Genomic DNA, 16,891 nt, shown 5'->3' with positions numbered 1-16,891 from the left:
CTAGCTTGTCGAGAGTTTTCACCTTGATCATCTTTAGAGGACCAAGATAGCTTGCATGCAGCAATTATGCAGTAGCATGCAAAAACTACTATTAAGAGCTTGGCATGATGCCCTAGAAGCGGTCAAAGGTTAACAACAAAGATTATGAGTTGATCTTCAAGATGAAGATTCAAAATTTAAGTACTCAGTAAACAATGATGGGCATAGATGTCATCAAGAGGCTTCTAAAATTTAGATTATGAGGTATCTCAAGGACTTTGACATGGCAGCGACAAAGGTTTTGCCACATCTTTCAAGAGCTTTGGCATGGTTGGCCTTTCAAGGAAAGCCAGGCAATATGTAAAGATAAATTACAGGGCTGGCGAGGTGTGAAAAGCTGAAGATAAGTTACCAGGTGCAAGCAAAGCCGACGAAAAAAATTCCATAAGAGATTGGCAATGACAAAGGTTGCATGTAAACAAGTGTTGCACAACCCAGGTATACCTTATTCATAAGATTAAGTTAGATATTGATTGTCAAAATTTTATGCTCCCAATACGGGGTCCACTTGACAAGGTTGCGGACTCAAATAGGAGGACCACTACATGACTTAACAAAGAAAAAATTTAAGTATTCATGGACTGCTAAGGAGCAAAGTGCTTTTGACAAGCTCAAAGAGAATCTTACCTCCCAACCAGTCCTTATGCTTATGGATCTCTCAAAACCATTTGAGGTCCAATATGATACTTGTGGTGATTGCCTTGGAGCAGTCTTGCTTCAAGAAGGGCATGCCATAGCATATGAGAGCCGAAGGCTCAATACAGATGAACGGGTCTTAGGAATTTATGAGAAAGAGCTGTTAGCTATTCTACATGCCCTAGACACATGGAAGCACTACCTATTGGGGACTCCATTCATTTTACAAACAAACCATCAAAGTCTCAAGTACTTCATAACGCAAACAAAGCTTTTCGACAAACAAATGAGGTGGGCAAATTTTCTTTCGCAATTTAATTTCCACATTGCTCACATTGCTGGTAAGCACAATCAAGTGGTTGATGCACTTTCACGATGACCAAAATTTAATGTTGTGTCAATAGCAACTCACAATTATCTATCTTCTATGATAGATGAGTATGCTACTAACCCTGACTTTAAAGACATAATGTCAATCCTTGCTTTGGGGATGAAAGAGGCACCATTCACCTTGCAGGATGGTTATCTTCTCCATGGCAATAGGCTATGTGTTACCCACTCCCTTCGTGAGAAAGTCATGTATGAATCCCATGCTCCTCCCTATGCGGGGCATGGAGGCATTCAACCTACTCTTCGAGGAGTAGAGACGTACTTTTATTGGCCTACCATGAAAGTGGACATACAAGAGCATGTTTCAAAATGTGTGATATGCCAAAAGACCAAGTATGATAGAGGGAAGCAACCTGGATTACTCCAACCATTGCCAATCCCTAGTTCACCATGGGAGAGTATATCCATGGATTTTATCTTTGGATTACCCAAGTCTATCCATGGGAATATGAGAATATGGACAATAGTCGACAGGTTTAGCAAGCACACTTTATCCCTATCAAGAAGACTATTAAGGCACACCAAATGGAAACTCTCTTCATATCCTAGATTTTCAAACACCATGGATTGCCAACATCCATCATGTCAGATAGAGATCCTAGAATGACTAGTAATTTTTGTAAAGGTGGCCTATCGCCCACAAACGGATGGCCAAAGTGAGATAGCCAATCTTACGATTCTTGATCTATTAAAGACCTATGTTACATAAGTAGATCAACCCTCACAATGAGAAAAGTACTTACCTCTTGTAGGGTATGCGTATAATAATACTATCCATAATTCTACGGGAAAAGCACCTTTTGAAATCATAGAGGGAAGACCTAAAATTCCCTTGCTACTTAAAGTACATGGGAAGATCTTCGCTGCCAATGAGTATAGCCATGACCTGCAAGCATCTTTTCAAAAGATTAAGGAGGCTATATCCATCTCCCAACTAAGGAAAAAATCTGTTGCTGCTGACAAGCACAGAAGGGCCTTAACGTTCAAAGAAAATGATTGCGTCTTACTTAAGTTTCCTAAGGCTCGATTGAGGCAAACGACGAGCAAAAATCCTACAGGCCATCAAAAGTATTATGCTAAACTAGCAAAAAGATACTATGGTCCTTTTCAAATTTTGAAGCCAATCAATGAGGTGGATTATCAACTCAACTTTCCTAACCATTGGCTCATACACAATGCTTTTCATGTGAGCCTACTTAAGCCTTACAAAGGAGAGCCTCCAAATGAACCAATTATTGAAGACCCTCCCGAAATTGAAGCCCAAGAAGAGGTGCTACAATCCGAAGCTATCCTTCGGCATGAAGACAAGGTACTATGACATGGTAAGATTATCCAATGGTATCTTATTAAATTCAAAAATTATCCTTCTGAAGATGCTAGATGGATGCAAGGAATCCAGCTTAAGGATAGTAGGAACCTTGTCAACGCTTACAATGCTACATTAGAGTAAGAAAATGTACATGTTTCTTTTAAATTATCAATTTTTTTGTCTTATAAGACTAATTCTCTCTTTATTCTACACAAATTTAAGTAGTATGCATACTAGAAATCATGTTTGTGATGACGACCTCTCTCAAACACCATGTAGAATTTGTCACTCTACTTGGGAGGATGAAATGGACTAAAGAGCAGACATCCTTGCGGCAGCTATGTCTCCCAAGCACCAAATGGATTAGTCATCCATCTTGGAATGATGTCATAGGGTAAAAAGGGATCCTCTACCCGCTAAGACAAATTGACTAATGACTATGTCTTTATCTCTTTTACCTCATAGTCGAGGATGACTATGATTTCAAGAGAGAGGTAATGCCATAAAATCTAAATATCTAACCAACCCAAATGATTTTCTCATATTGAACTGATCATTTAATGTGGGATAATAAACAGGAACAAGGGTTAGAATATAGACATGTGCTTACGGATCTATCTCAACACGTTGCCAATGGTAAAGGGGTCCAAACGAGAGATGGTCTGTCAAAGAGCAAGGTTAACTAATGGAGCTTAAAAGACCTTAGGGTTAGCTTCATTAAAGACCTCCAATGGTTAGTGTTAAAAGTCCTTTGACCTTAGGAAAGCTAGGGCTGAGCTTGAGGTGGGAACCCGACCTAAGCTTGCGTGCTTGTCGTGCTTGATGACTACAGTGCTTGAGGTGCTTGTCATGCTTGATGACTAAGGTGCGTGCTTGATGACTAAGGTGCTTGTCAAACTTGATGACTAAGGTACTTGAGGTGCTTGTCATACTTAATGAGGAAGGTGCTTGAGAAGCTTCCCATGCAAGGTGGGTAGGGTGCTTGAGTCAAAAAGAGACCCTACAAACTTAATGAGGAAGGTGCTTGAGAATCTTCCTATGCATGAAAGTCCCAAAGTTAGGGGAATCTTTGACTTACTTCCACTCACCCAAAGGGCACCCCTTTTCTCAAAGGGCACATGGGCCAAATGTCAGAATCTCCCAATGCTTAACCACATGGTGTGCTTGAATGCTATTGGTTGGGCTAAAGAGCTCTCTCTCTCTAAGGGGTAAGGAGGACATTTGTCCAAAGACTACCCATGTACTTGAATGCATGATGCATGTGATTGGCTAGGGGGGAGAGGGGTCCAATGAGCTTGAAACATGTGTAAAAGCTACAACTCGGCGCATTCATCCCCACCCCTCTGGAAATGTACACACCTACGTATTTAAACAGAGGTGAGGGCACACCTTGGCCCTCACTTAGCCTTGGATCAGGTTTTTTTTCTCTCTCTGCTCTGTATCGTTACTGTCTAAACTTGTTGAAGCGATGGAGCTTGTTGCTCAAACATCTCAAGTGCCTTGTGTTACCTGCTTTAGCTTTTTTCAGTTATGCATGGTTGGCTCCGAGTGAGAGCTGGTTGGTGTAAATACTGTTATGTGACCTTGAAATACTGTGCCGGACATGTTCAACTCATACCTTGAGACCTCTTATGCATTAAAAAAGGGGGGAGGATGAGTTGTTGTAGAAAACGTGGACGGATTATTGTTTAAAACTAGTTGTTGTACTAGCTCTTTCTCAAGACATGGCAGGTTTATAGCTACTGGTTGTTATGGCTCTATTTTCAGCCGCTGCAGGTTGAGCACTACTAGGTGTAAAATTGGCGCCTGTAAATAACCGGTTGTAATATTGGGGCTAAGCATAAGTCTGTTTGCAGGTGGTCGTACTTAAACCACTAAGGGTTGCTTGTTACATTTATTTAAAAAATGATCTTCTTTAAAACAAACTACTGTGCATGGCAGGCTGGGGTCTTGAGACCTCGTGTTGGTAACTGTTTCTGTTAAAAACAGTGGCATGGACTGAGGTTCCTCTTGCAAGTTGGTATGGGCTCTGTGCTTGCAGCTAAGGGTTGTTGATTTCACTCATAACCACCTGGCAGTTTGCCGCTACAGGGGCTGCTCTGAACTGGCCGATAAGGGCTGTGTGTTTTCAAAAAAACTGTGTTGAGCCATTGCATAGTTGGCTTGGGTCTTGACCTTGCTTTGCATATGGTAAAAGACCTCTGTCGAACACTGGCAAGGATTGAAAGTTTCTAGCAGGCTCTGTGCTAGTAGCTAAGGTTTATTTTTTTCAATAAAAGGTTATTTGACCTAGCTAATAAAATGTCGATACTAATGTGGTAGCTTATGGATTGCCCTGGTCGTAACCTTTCTCTTGGATAGTCAATATTCAAAGGGGGAGGGAGCTTGACTGGCAGGATTCGGAAACTGTTGGTTTTTTTGATAAAACTGGTTGCCACACTTGGGCTTATCACCATTGGGATTTCATAGCAAATAAGGGGATGGAGTGGTTTTTTAAGTAACCATGACAGTTGAAACTGTAAGCATCATACTCTAATTGGGCCGGATACTACAGTCCGTGATAACTTGGCATTCTGAAGGTAAGTATACAGCTGATACTTTCGGCTTTTGGTAAAAGCTATGGTTGGTAATCCATGAGTCTACTTAGTATAGATGGAGTTTTTTTACTCTGTTGATTGGTTATACTAGCATTTTTAGTTGCAAAAAGCGAGATGATACATTAACCTCTTTTTTACCATTGGGCATCATAAACAGTTTAAGTTGTTCTTGACCTCTCAGTGTGTAAAAGAACACCAATGACACCTTGAAATTGTTTCTCAGGAAGGTAAGTATATGGTTACTACTGCTAAGCATAGCTACCAAGCTATGGTGTAAAAAATAGATCTCACTATGATTAAATTGATATATGGATTCTTGGTGGGCTTCACAGCTCAATAGAAAAGGTAGAAGGTAACACTCATCTTTTGATGTAATAAGTAAAACACTGCTATCATACAAGTTCTAATGAATAACCTAGCTTGTCTAAAATAAATAAAATCAGTAAGATGGACATGGATAACAACTGATAGTGTCCATTGATACCTATAAAACACATCCAAGGCTAATTGAATTGTTGTCTTGTTTGGATGGATATAGGTAAGGACTCTATCCTATCTTGGAGGGTTTTCTTTTCTTTGGCAAGCAACCTTACTTAATGAAGCACTCACTGAAGAACGGGGAATTTCTTTTACTATTGGTCTAAGTAAAAGAGGATCTCTTTTCTACAATCATTGTACCTAAATAATTCTGATACTGAGTTATTTTTGTACTTATCTGTCCATTGTTCCTTGGCCAGCTGTCTTTTGAATGTAAAAATTCAATTATGTCTTATTAGTTAAGATTTAAACAGCTACACACACATCCTATACATAAGGTTTAAACTAATTATGTCTTATTAGTTAAGATTTAAACAGCTACACACACATCCTATACATAAGGTTTTTCCTTTCTAAGGAAAACCGGGATGCTGGCCTAGGAAATTGTATGAGGAATGGAGCTCTAATTTGGACCCACAGTCTGTAAATCCTTTATTGGTAGACTCGTGTTAGGTGGCCCCTTTTAGACTCTGTTTCCGGTTCCCTGCTCACGGCTACCATAGTCTATGCCTTTGCCGGTTGAAGGTTTGCAGGACCAAGTATACATTACAATTTAGACACTTTGCTAATTTTATGTCACCTCTTTTTCAGGATTGCTCACGCTATAGAATGACAGCTCGCATGAGTACTAATCACAACCCTGAGAATCATGCAAAGATTCTCAATCAGATTAAGCTTTACCTTAAAGCCATAAACCAAAGAATGCCTTGGCTACTAGAACTAGACCTTTCCTTGCTAGGAAGGCCAAATTATGTATTACATACTTTGGCAAGAAAATGTAAACCTAACCTCACTGTTTTTGTAGACTCTTGCTCTCTCTCAAGGATTGGAACTAACCTCGGAGCCCCTCTCTGTGGCCTCCTCTCTTGTCCTAAGATGTATTAACAGCTTGGATGCTTCACAGGTTATTTATGATTCGGCACTTGCCTCTGATAAAAAACTATCTGTCTTGCATATGTTGTCATTTAATGACTGGGTTAAAATTATGGCTACATTGGACAAAGATTCTTTAGAAGGAGTTAACTTGTTGTCCCAATACATTACCCAACTGACTGTCCTAGCTTCACAACATCACCAAGAGCTTGCCCTGTTCTCCTCCTCTGGCGCTGAGCTGTCCAACTTCCTTAGAAAATTATGTGGGCTGAACCCCTCGTTTGTCTGCACACCAAATACCCCCTCCATCCCTTAAACTGGGGGCATCTTCTGTAGAGACAGTGCAGCACTGGAAGCAGTAAAAGAATTTCAAAATCATCTGTGCTCCCTCAATGATGTTAACCTCTTTGAGATGGTACCAAAAATCTCTAAAGTTTTTCCTGTCTTACCAGTAAGACAAATCGAAATTGAGTCCCTCGGAGTTGACCATCAACTGTGGCTTCTGCCAAACAAAGCCTTCCTGGCTCCTATTCTTAGTGAAACCTGGGTGTACCTTGCTAACCTTCCTGCCTCAACAGTGGAAGACTGCAAACTCAAGATTCTTAAAGGTGGACAATTCCTAGACAAAGGGCAACTGATTAAAGCACCTTTCAACCTTCATCTCATCGACCACTCCAAATGCCCTTCAACTGCAGGATTATATATACGCACTAAGGGGAACATGGAATTTGCTAAAAGTAACCCGGATTTCTACACTGAGTCCATCTGGAATATCTTTTGCCCATACGTGAAATGTGCTTGTAAATTTCTTGATCCCAAAGCTTCTTGTGATTCAAGCATCATGTGGTTTGATCATACAATATGGTACATCCTCAACCATCTGGATCTACTATTCCCAGAGAAACCAGTCGACTTTCATCTGTCCCTCATTTGCTCCTGGCTAGGTGGACAAGCTAAGAAGATAGTGATTGCACAAATTGCCTTTAATATATTGCGTAGTCTCATGCATGATATTCTAAAAGAGCTTAAAGCAGACGAACCCGGTCTATACCTCACCACTTATGCTAACTTTAAAGGGGTCAAGCTCATTACTAGTCTTCTTAAACCTTGTATTGAAGATGATGATTCTCCTGCTCTAAAAAGAGCTAAGTCTCTGGCTACTCCCAACTCTTTCACCTCTTTTTGAACACCAAGCTCCTCGTCTAATTGAGGAAAAACTCGTAGGTTTACAAGAGGGAGAGGCAGGTTTCCTACAATCAGAAACTTCCCTGAAATCTAACCCAGTAATATATTGCAAGTCTCAACAAACCCAAGTGGAAAAAGAATTCTCTTGCAGAGAAGATCCGAAATGTGGTGCTATCTACATACATTGTCTCTTTCACAATGTACTTCTTGACTGGATTCAACCTAAAGTTCTTTTTTGTGAGTGCTTTGACTTACTTTTTGGGAATCATAAACTGCTTGACAATATTCTCATAGGATGGAAATATCATCATCCAATAAAAGGATTAGTATTAAATAATGATTTTCTTCGGCAAGAAGCAATCCCTTATTGTACATGCATACAGTTTGCCACATTCTGCAGGAATTTTGAAGGTAATGGTAACCATGTCTGCACACAGGATCTCAGTATTATTGATAACACCACAATTCGCAAGCTATTGGCCAAAGGCCTCAATCATATATACCTAAATTTTCAAAAAACCCTTACCTTGCCCTATCAGCTTTACTTAGCTGCCTCACTGACCTTGTCAGTGTTCTCCGACTGGAGATGACAGTCTTACTGGACTTAAAGGAATTAGTGAAGGAATGCTTCCTTCATAAAATTTCTCAACTGCCTAGGAAGTGGCTCTCGTCTGATAACTCTTGGCTTACATCACAACTAGCTCTTGATTTTCAACTAATCTCGGATAAATGGTTTGTGGTCGGGCTTGACAAAGCTCCAACTACCCCACTATTATGTGCAAATACCTGGCCTGGAAAGCCGCTCGGGATCGTGTATCGGGTAAAGAATTCTGTCATGCTGACAATACACCTCAAAACATCTCTAACAAAATTTCTAAACGCTTAGGACCGCTTGGGTACTCGGTAAGTAACACTAAATTACCAGTACTATTTCCTACATATAAATTCCACAAGCATAAGTTCAGATGGATATCTGATGCCTCCAACTGTATCTTCTCTTATATCACCAAAGATATTACTCTTTGCCTTGACCTTATCCTAACAAAATTTGAGCTCATTTGTGCAGATAAGCAAAGAATCTACGAGGATTTCCTAAAAATCCAATATAATCCCTTCTGGTTAACGAAAAACGCTACAGAAGTCACACTTAACATGCCTCAATATATCTTCCACATCTTTACAGCTGATATTACACAATGCTACGAAAACATTCCACTTAATGAGGATCTCGACCTTAAGGCTGTTTTAGCCAAGGTTATTAATTTAGCCTTTACCAATGCTAAAAAGAGAAAATATCATTTCATTTCCCTATCCAAGAAGCCCAGATGGATTTAAGCATCTCGCTCCTTGAACCCTCTACACTTCAATGAAGCTAAACTTTGCTCCTATATTTTTTGGTTGTTGAATAATTGTACCATTGTTTCAGGCGGCTGCTGCTTTAACCAATGCCTTGGTATCCCTATCGGCTTCTCTTGCTCACCAGTTATGTGCAATATCTACCTTGCTTTCTTTGAATACAGATGGTGTCTTAAAAACATGAAGATTGACCACAAAAAGCTTCCACTATTTAATCATACTTTTAGATACATGGATGACTTACTTAGTATTAACAACAGGGAGTTCTCTAATGAGATTAGCCTAATTTACCCCCACTACCTAAAAATTGAGCCAACTTCCCTCCCAGATAACTCGTCATTGTTTGGGGATTTTTGCAAATCTGTCCAATTCCTTAATCTTTCAATATCCCTTTACTCCCCATCTACAAGTGGATATGACCTTAGGTTTATATGGAGAAAGGATCTTCTTAAGCTACCCCACATGGATTTCATCAAAAGAAATAGCAATAGGCCATACAAAGCTTCTATTTGCTCCTATATTGGTCTTCTTTACTTAATCTACTACTCTTCATCTACACCTTCCTTGGCTTGGGAAGAGATATCCGTACTAATTAAAAAATACTGCTATAACGGATTTAATCAGAATCAAATCCGAAACACTATTATACAAGCTCTAATTAGGCATAACTGGCCTGGACTATTGTTTCAGAAAAAGAATCTCATATCTCTTATAAGGTAGTAGGCCCATACACAATGGGCCTACTAATGACCCATTATGTGTGGTGCCTGGGTTAGGGCGGGTACACACACACACACACACACACAGAGTAAAGTACTGGTCTATGTTTGCTTTAATTCAAATATCTCTCCCCACTTCGGTTTTTTCACCCCCTATTGGGACTATAGAGCTCTTTTTGCTCTGCCATACTTTCCTTGTAATGGGGCTAGGCCCTTGCATAATCGAAGCGTGAAAAATTTGGTATGATTATAAGGGATAGGCGCCCCTGTCTACTCTCTTCCACTCTTTGAGTATGGACTTCCCAAGTAATGGCAATCGCGGGCCGAACGTGGGATTTGCACAGTAAGGGACGGCCAGGCGCATTCATCCCCACCCCTCTGGAAACGTGCACACCTACGTATTTAAACAGAGGTGAGGGCACACCTTGGCCCTCACTTAGCCTTGGATTAGGTTTTTTTGTCTCTCTCTGCTCTATATCGTTACTGTCTGAACTTGTTGAAGCGATGGAGCTTCCTGCTCAAACATCTCAGGTGCCTTGTTTTACCTGCTTTAGCTTTTTTCAGTTATGCATGGTTGGCTCCGAGTGAGAGCTGGTTGGTGTAAATATTGTTATGTGACCTTGAAATACTGCGTCGGACATGTTCAGCTTGTACCTTGAGACCTCTTATGCATAAAAAAAGGGGGGAGGATGAGTTGCTGTAGAAAACGTGGGCGGATTATTGTTTAAAACTAGTTGTTGTAATAGCTCTTTTTCAAGCCATGGCAGGTTAATAGCTACTGGTTGTTATGGCTCTATTTTCAGCCGCTGTAGGTTGAGCACTACTAGGTGTAAAATTGGCGCCTGTAAATAACCGGTTGTAATATTGGGGCTAAGCATAAGTCTGTTTGTAGGTGGTCGTACTTAAACCACTAAGGGTTGCTTGTTACATTTATTTAAAAAATGATCTTCTTTAAAACAAACTACTGTGCATGGCAGGCTGGGGTCTTGAGACCTCGTGTTGGTAACTGTTTCTGTTAAAAACACTGGCATGGACTGAGGTTCCTCTTGCAAGTTGGTATGGGCTCTGTGCTTGCAGCTAAAGGTTGTTGATTTCACTCATAACCACCTGGCAGTTTGCCGCTACAGGGGCTGCTCTGAACTGGCCGATAAGGGCTGTGTGTTTTCAAAAAAACTGTGTTGAGCCATTGCATAGTTGGCTTGGGTCCTGACCTTACTTTGCATATAGTTAAAGACCTCTGTCTAACACTGGCAAGGATTGAAAGTTTCTAGCAGGCTCTGCGCTAGCAGGTAAGGTTTATTTTTTTCAATAAAAGGTTATCTGACCTAGCTAATAAAATGTCGATACTAATGTGGTAGCTTATGGATTGCCCTGGTCATAACCTTTCTCTTGGATAGTCAATATTCAAGGGGAGAGGGAGCTTGACTGGCAGGAATCGGAAACTGTTGGTTTTTTTGATAAAACTGGTTGCCACACTTGGGCTTATCACCATTGGGATTTCATAGCAAATAAGGGGATGGAGTGGTTTTTTAAGTAACCATGACAGTTGAAACTTTAAGCATCATACTCTAATCGGGCCAGATACTGCAGTCCGTGATAACTTGGCATTATGAAGGTAAGTATACAGCTGATACTTTCGGCTTTGGGTAAAAGCTATGGTTGGTAATCCATGAGTCTACTTAGTATAGATGGAGTTTTTTTACTCTGTTGATTGGTTATAGTGACATTTTTTGTTGCAAAAAGGGAAATGATACATTAACCTCTTTTTTACCATTGGGCATCGTAAACAGTTTAAGTTGTTCTTGACCTCTCGGTGTGTAAAAGAACACCAATGACAACTTGAATTTGTTTCTCAGGAAGATAAGTATATGGTTACTACTGCAAAGCATAGCTACCAAGCTATGGTGGAAAAATAGATCTCACTATGATTAAATTGATATATGGATTCTTGGTGGGCTTCATAGCTCAATAAAAAAGGTAGAAGGTAACACTCATCCTTTGATGTAATAAGTAAAAGACTGCTATCATACAAGTTCTAATGAATAACCTAGCTTGTCTAAAGGAAATAAAATCAGTAAGATGGACATGGATACCAACTGATAGGGTCCATTGATACCTGTAAAACACATCCAAGGCTAACTGAATTGTTGTTTTGTTTGGATGGATGCAAGTAAGGACTCTATCCTATCTTGGAGGGTTTTCTTTTATTTGGCAAGCAACCTTACTTAATGAAGCACTCATTGAAGAACGGGGAAGTTCTTTTACTACTGGTCTAATTGAAAGAGGATCTCTTTCCTACAATCACTGTACCTAAATAATTGAAAGAGGATCTCTTTCCTACAATTGAAAGAAGTTCTTTTACTACTGGTTTAATTGAAAGAGGATCTCTTTCCTACAATCACTGTACCTAAATAATTCTGATACAGAGTTATTTTTGTACTTATTTGTCCATTGTTCCTTGGCCAGCTGTCTTTTGAATGTAAAAATTCAATTATGTCTTATTAGTTAAGATTTAGACACCTATACACACACACACACACACACACACACACACACACACACACACACACATCCATACACATGCACCCATAGTAGCAAAGAAAAAACAAAACATGTTTTATAACACATGAATTATTTTTGCACTTTTCTCTTCTTCCTTTATACACCATGACAATAATGGTAAACAAGTAATTTTGCAAAAACATGCCACCCATCTTTGAAGTGTTATCATCCACGATTTTTTCTCATTTTTTCTTTTGCAGAGGCACAAATAAAACTACCTCAATTGAAAAAGGGCAAGGATGTTTATGTAGAATAATTGAATGTCAAATGACATTACCATCTCATAGAATCTTGATTGTTTTTACTTTTATGATATATTGATAAATTTGATACATAAACAACAATATCGCACTTTATCTGTAGAATGTAAATTGTCTTTTTATATAGATTTATTGATATTGATAAAGTTGATATTCAAACAACCACATTGCAATTCGTCAAAATTGAAAATGGTAACAATTGAGTCTCTTTTTTAGCAATTTGCTGAATTATGGTAGAGCTAAATGTGTTATAGGGTATGTTGTTCTCAATAGAATAGAGACATTTCAAATCTCTTATGGTGTCATATGACAAAGGTATATTAGGAGGAGATTGGACTGTCGTACTTTGGATTTTATAGATTGAGAAGAGAAGAGACATTACATTCCATAAGAAGGAGTTTAAAGAAAAGGCTTTAGACACACGATATAGCAAGCTTTTATAAAGTCATTCTCCTATCAAATAAATTGCAGATCGTCCATCTATAATTATGGTTGGATGGTGTCAAAGCTTTAATGGTAAAAGATGCCCTTATAAGAACATGATATGCAAGGCAATGATAGACCCTTCCTCTTTTGTTTGGGTATCCAAAAAGCATGTATGACAACATTGTTCTATCAACTTGTAATAAAGCTCCTTGTAGCACAATTCTAAGCTAGTATAAGAGGAACTATCCAAGCGAGCTATACCCAAGAAAAGTAGGGAATGGCAACATGATGGAGTCATCCTAGAGGGAAGGGTAAACATCTTAAAAAAGTGTGAGAATGTACCAGATGATTCAAACACCATAAAGCATTTCTTAATAAGCCAAAGTAGGCCACCTTTTTGTGTCATAAAAGTGAGCAAAAGATTTTGAATGCTGCATTGGCTTCAAAAAGAGCCCATGTATTTAAAAAAAGTTTGCAACCTTTATGATACATAGATTACGATTTAGAGGATAAATCCCACTAGATTACATATTAATAATAGTGTTTGGTGAATCAACCCACAATTTGCATTTTCATGAATCTTGAACTCTTTATTGGTTTTATAAAAAATATTGTTTTATTTATAATATTACAAAAAAATGGAGTTGATCCTTGTAGTCCACCCTCTATTTGCAATAAGCTTTCTAATGTAAAAAAATATTTGCAAACACTTCAAGGCACACATTAAACTCTTGTTATACTGATGAATCCTACCGAAAAGAACAAGGAAACACGAAGGATGCCTTAAAGAACACGCACCGTTTTGGAATAATATGTTCACTTTAGATTTTGCTCCTATAATTTCCACTAAGGTGAGCCTTACACTGATGTGAGAACTTGGAAAAAAACATTTATTCCAAATTCAATGCGTGCTGCTAACGTGTCTCGAGAAAGAGAGGTCTCACTAGATAGTGATGAAAGATTAGCAAATATCAAATATCAAGCCCTACAATTTTTGTTCTTGAATAGAGGGTAAAATTTGCCAATGGAGAAATCGTATTTACCACGTGGCAATTCCTAGAAAGAAAAGGTAGAATTGACTTGGAAGTTTCTCTTTTCCCTCATTTTTTTGAGTATAAAATGGAGACATGCTTCGAAAGTTTGACAGTGGCGAAGGAAGAAGCAATGGGTGTTTCTAGAGAGGCAGTGGTGGCTGCGCTCAACGACAAGCTCAAGCCTGCGTATCTGGTTAACCTCTCTCCCCTCTCTCTCTCTCTCTCCACACACACACACACACACACACACACACACAAACACTCACTCACGAACATGCTGTGTACTTGGGCTGATCCTTTACTTGCATTTTCTGGACGATGGGTTTTCCGGAGTTCAGAATGTTGTTGACACATCTGGCGGGTATGTCTCTACCTATTTGTATGTTGCATGTATTGTGTGTATTCGTGTTTTCAAAATCTGACTGCTTTTTAAACTTCTCTATGAGTAGATGCGGTGCAAGCTTTCTAGTGGAGGTTGTATCGTCTGCCTTTGAGGGAAAACGGCTTCTTGAGCGCCATCGGCTTGTAAATGCAGCTCTTGTGCAGGAGATGAAGCAGATACACGCCCTTTCACTTAAGAAAGCCTTAACGCCACAGCAATGGCGAGAAGAATCTGCATCAAAGACGGCAAGCACTCAGTAACTGATGTGATTATATAAACAATGTAGGTGGAGCATTACCTACTCAGCACATCTGATTTCGTTATAGCTTTAATATTCCTCTTTTTCTTTTGTTCAAAGAGAAACATGTTATATGTATGCCAGATTGTTACAGACAATGTACCATCAGCTATATTTCTTGTGAGTTTTACCTGAGTGCAGTTAGTCTCTTCTCTTTTTGGCCTGCTAAAACAGGACTTAGAGGAGAAGAGAGGTTGTGTTCAAATCCTTTTTTAATGTTTTCCTATCTTAGCCTATTTAATGGCCTTATGCGAAGCATCAAAATCTTTTCTTGTTTTTGAAGGCCCACAGCTTGTTTAAGGGGATGTTTAATTGTCGTGTCAACAATTTGACAGATTCCTGTTTGCAAGAGTGAGATACTCTATTGTTTGACATGTTTCTTCATTAATTATTCAGCCTCATGCATAGGTTTGACGTCGATATACCTCATAGTTGTCATTTTTGAAATTTGTCAAGAGTATGCTTGGCTGAGACCCCAAAGATGTGGTTTGAAGGGTGCAAATGTTTGCTGCTTCTAAGGTTCCTTTGACAGTCAAAACAGCTGCAAATGTTCTGAGGAAGAAGAGAAGGGTTTTGGGGTCTAACATGCTTGGCATTTTGCTCGAAACACAGTGAAAAGTAACGTGTGGATTATCAGAAGCCATTCTTGGGTATCCCCCATTTACGTTATTTATTTCATATACAATGTGTCACGTGTGAGCTCCTCTTTGAGTAGAAAGCAGCATCAACAAGGGGATGTAGGCTTCACATATGTGTGAAAGAGCATATTGAGGTGGAAGTATGAGAGAGAGAGAGAGAGAGAGAGAGAGAGAGAGAGAGAGAGAGAGAGAGAGAGAGAGAGAGAGAGAGAGAAACGGACTTGGACACTCCAAGTCAAGAATCAATCGCGACAACACCAAATAACCACTTCAAAACAATTCACAGATCACAATAGATTTGCACTGGCCCGTCGGAGTTTCGTGCCTAGAGATATTGGCCCCAAAGACTGGCGCCCCTTTCGGTATTTCTTTATGTATTAAATCAATGTCAAAGTACAAAGAGCGTTTAGGGTTTCACTCTCAGACTCTGCGTCTAGATGCTTTGCAGAGTGAGCCCTAAACCGTGTATATAAAGATTACAAGGGATGTCCAAAAGCAGAGCCCCAAAAGCTTTCAGTTCAAAAGTAGTTTCTCCCTCTCTCTCAATGAGAGCAAAATAAAGCAAAGCGTAGCCCAAAAGCTGAGATTTGCGTCGCTAAAAAAAAAGGATATATTTTTTAACCTCCGTGATTTCCGAACATATCCGTACATTGCAGTGCCGTGGCATGGCTGCTTGCTTTTAGGGTTTCCAATCATTTTAGGGTTTCAGCCAATAGTGAGGATAAGGGTTTCCAAAAATTAGGTTTTTTGGCAGAAATTAGGGTTTGCAGGAATTTTAGGGTTTTTGGTAGAAATTAGGGTTTCTGTTGTTGGTAGCCACGTCATCACTTTGAGAGAGAGAGAGAGAGAGAGAGAGAGAGAGAGAGAGAGAGAGAGAGAGAGAGAGAGAGAGAGAGAGAGAGAGATGATGAAATGAAATTTTATATTAACGTCTTCAAAAGGCCAAAATGACCTATGAGACCAAACGGATACAATCTTGGTGGATCTAATACAATGTCTGGATACAAAATAAAAATGAAGTGAAGTGAAAAACTAAAATCATCATCATTAATGTCTGAGGATGCTTGGCATCGGGTGTTGTCCGAGAAAGTATTGCATCGGTCGTTGAAGAGCAATGTCAATGTCGGCCTCTGTAAATAGTCGTATTGGACGTCTCCCATGTCGCACTGAATAGTCCTGATCCTCTTGATGGAGCCTCCGTCAATGTCGTGGTTGCCCTCGTAGACGTGGGCGTCTAGCTCTCCCGAGCTCAATGGCTTTACCAACTAATATACCTCTGGTATAGGTGGGCTCTGAAGTCTGCTGTGAAGCTCGCTCATCTAACTGCCGTGTCCTTGCTCTAAAGAAGCGAGCGATCTCTTCTGTGAATGTCTCCCACTCTCCTCAGGAGACTCTTCGTGTGTTTGCGTAGCTCTAGCAAAAACAACCCGAGGCATCTCTGATCTTGATATCTCATGACTCTAGCTAGCGGTCAAAAGCCTTCTCTGAATAGACAATGAAAGCGCCCTCGTATTTCATAGTATACCAGACAATAACATATGTGATGTAACTCTGTCTCTGGCTTGATATGACGCAACTGGCAAATTGAGAGAGAGAGAGAGAGAGAGAGAGAGAGAGAGAGAGAGAGAGAGAGAGAGAGAGAGAGAGAGA

General features: G+C 39.7%; 1 protein-coding gene across 1 annotated transcript; it reads left to right on the top strand.

Moving 5' to 3' along the window:
• The first annotated feature begins 13,986 nt into the window (after nt 1–13,986).
• On the top strand, nt 13,987–14,731 carry LOC147426767 (protein BOLA2-like). Its single transcript, XM_086498663.1, has 3 exons — nt 13,987–14,116; nt 14,262–14,284; nt 14,373–14,731. Exons 1-3 carry the CDS (start codon nt 14,009–14,011, stop codon nt 14,563–14,565), a joined length of 324 nt encoding a protein of 107 aa, XP_086354789.1. The 5' UTR covers nt 13,987–14,008; the 3' UTR covers nt 14,566–14,731.
• Nucleotides 14,732–16,891: the final 2,160 nt, after the last annotated feature.

The sequence above is a fragment of the Adiantum capillus-veneris genome, chromosome 24 (assembly GCF_014529385.1).
Source record: "Adiantum capillus-veneris isolate H3 chromosome 24, ASM1452938v2, whole genome shotgun sequence".
NCBI lineage: Eukaryota > Viridiplantae > Streptophyta > Polypodiopsida > Polypodiales > Pteridaceae > Adiantum > Adiantum capillus-veneris.
This window is presented reverse-complemented; position numbering and strand designations above follow the sequence as displayed.

Excerpts from the sequence above, each read along its gene's own strand:
- LOC147426767 (XM_086498663.1), top strand. The coding sequence starts at position 14,009 with ATGGAGACATGCTTCGAAAGTTTGACAGTGGCGAAGGAAGAAGCAATG. Across the intron at positions 14,117-14,261 it reads AGCTCAAGCCTGCGTATCTG|AATGTTGTTGACACATCTGG; the intron begins GTTAACCTCTCT and ends TCCGGAGTTCAG. Across the intron at positions 14,285-14,372 it reads GTTGTTGACACATCTGGCGG|ATGCGGTGCAAGCTTTCTAG; the intron begins GTATGTCTCTAC and ends CTCTATGAGTAG.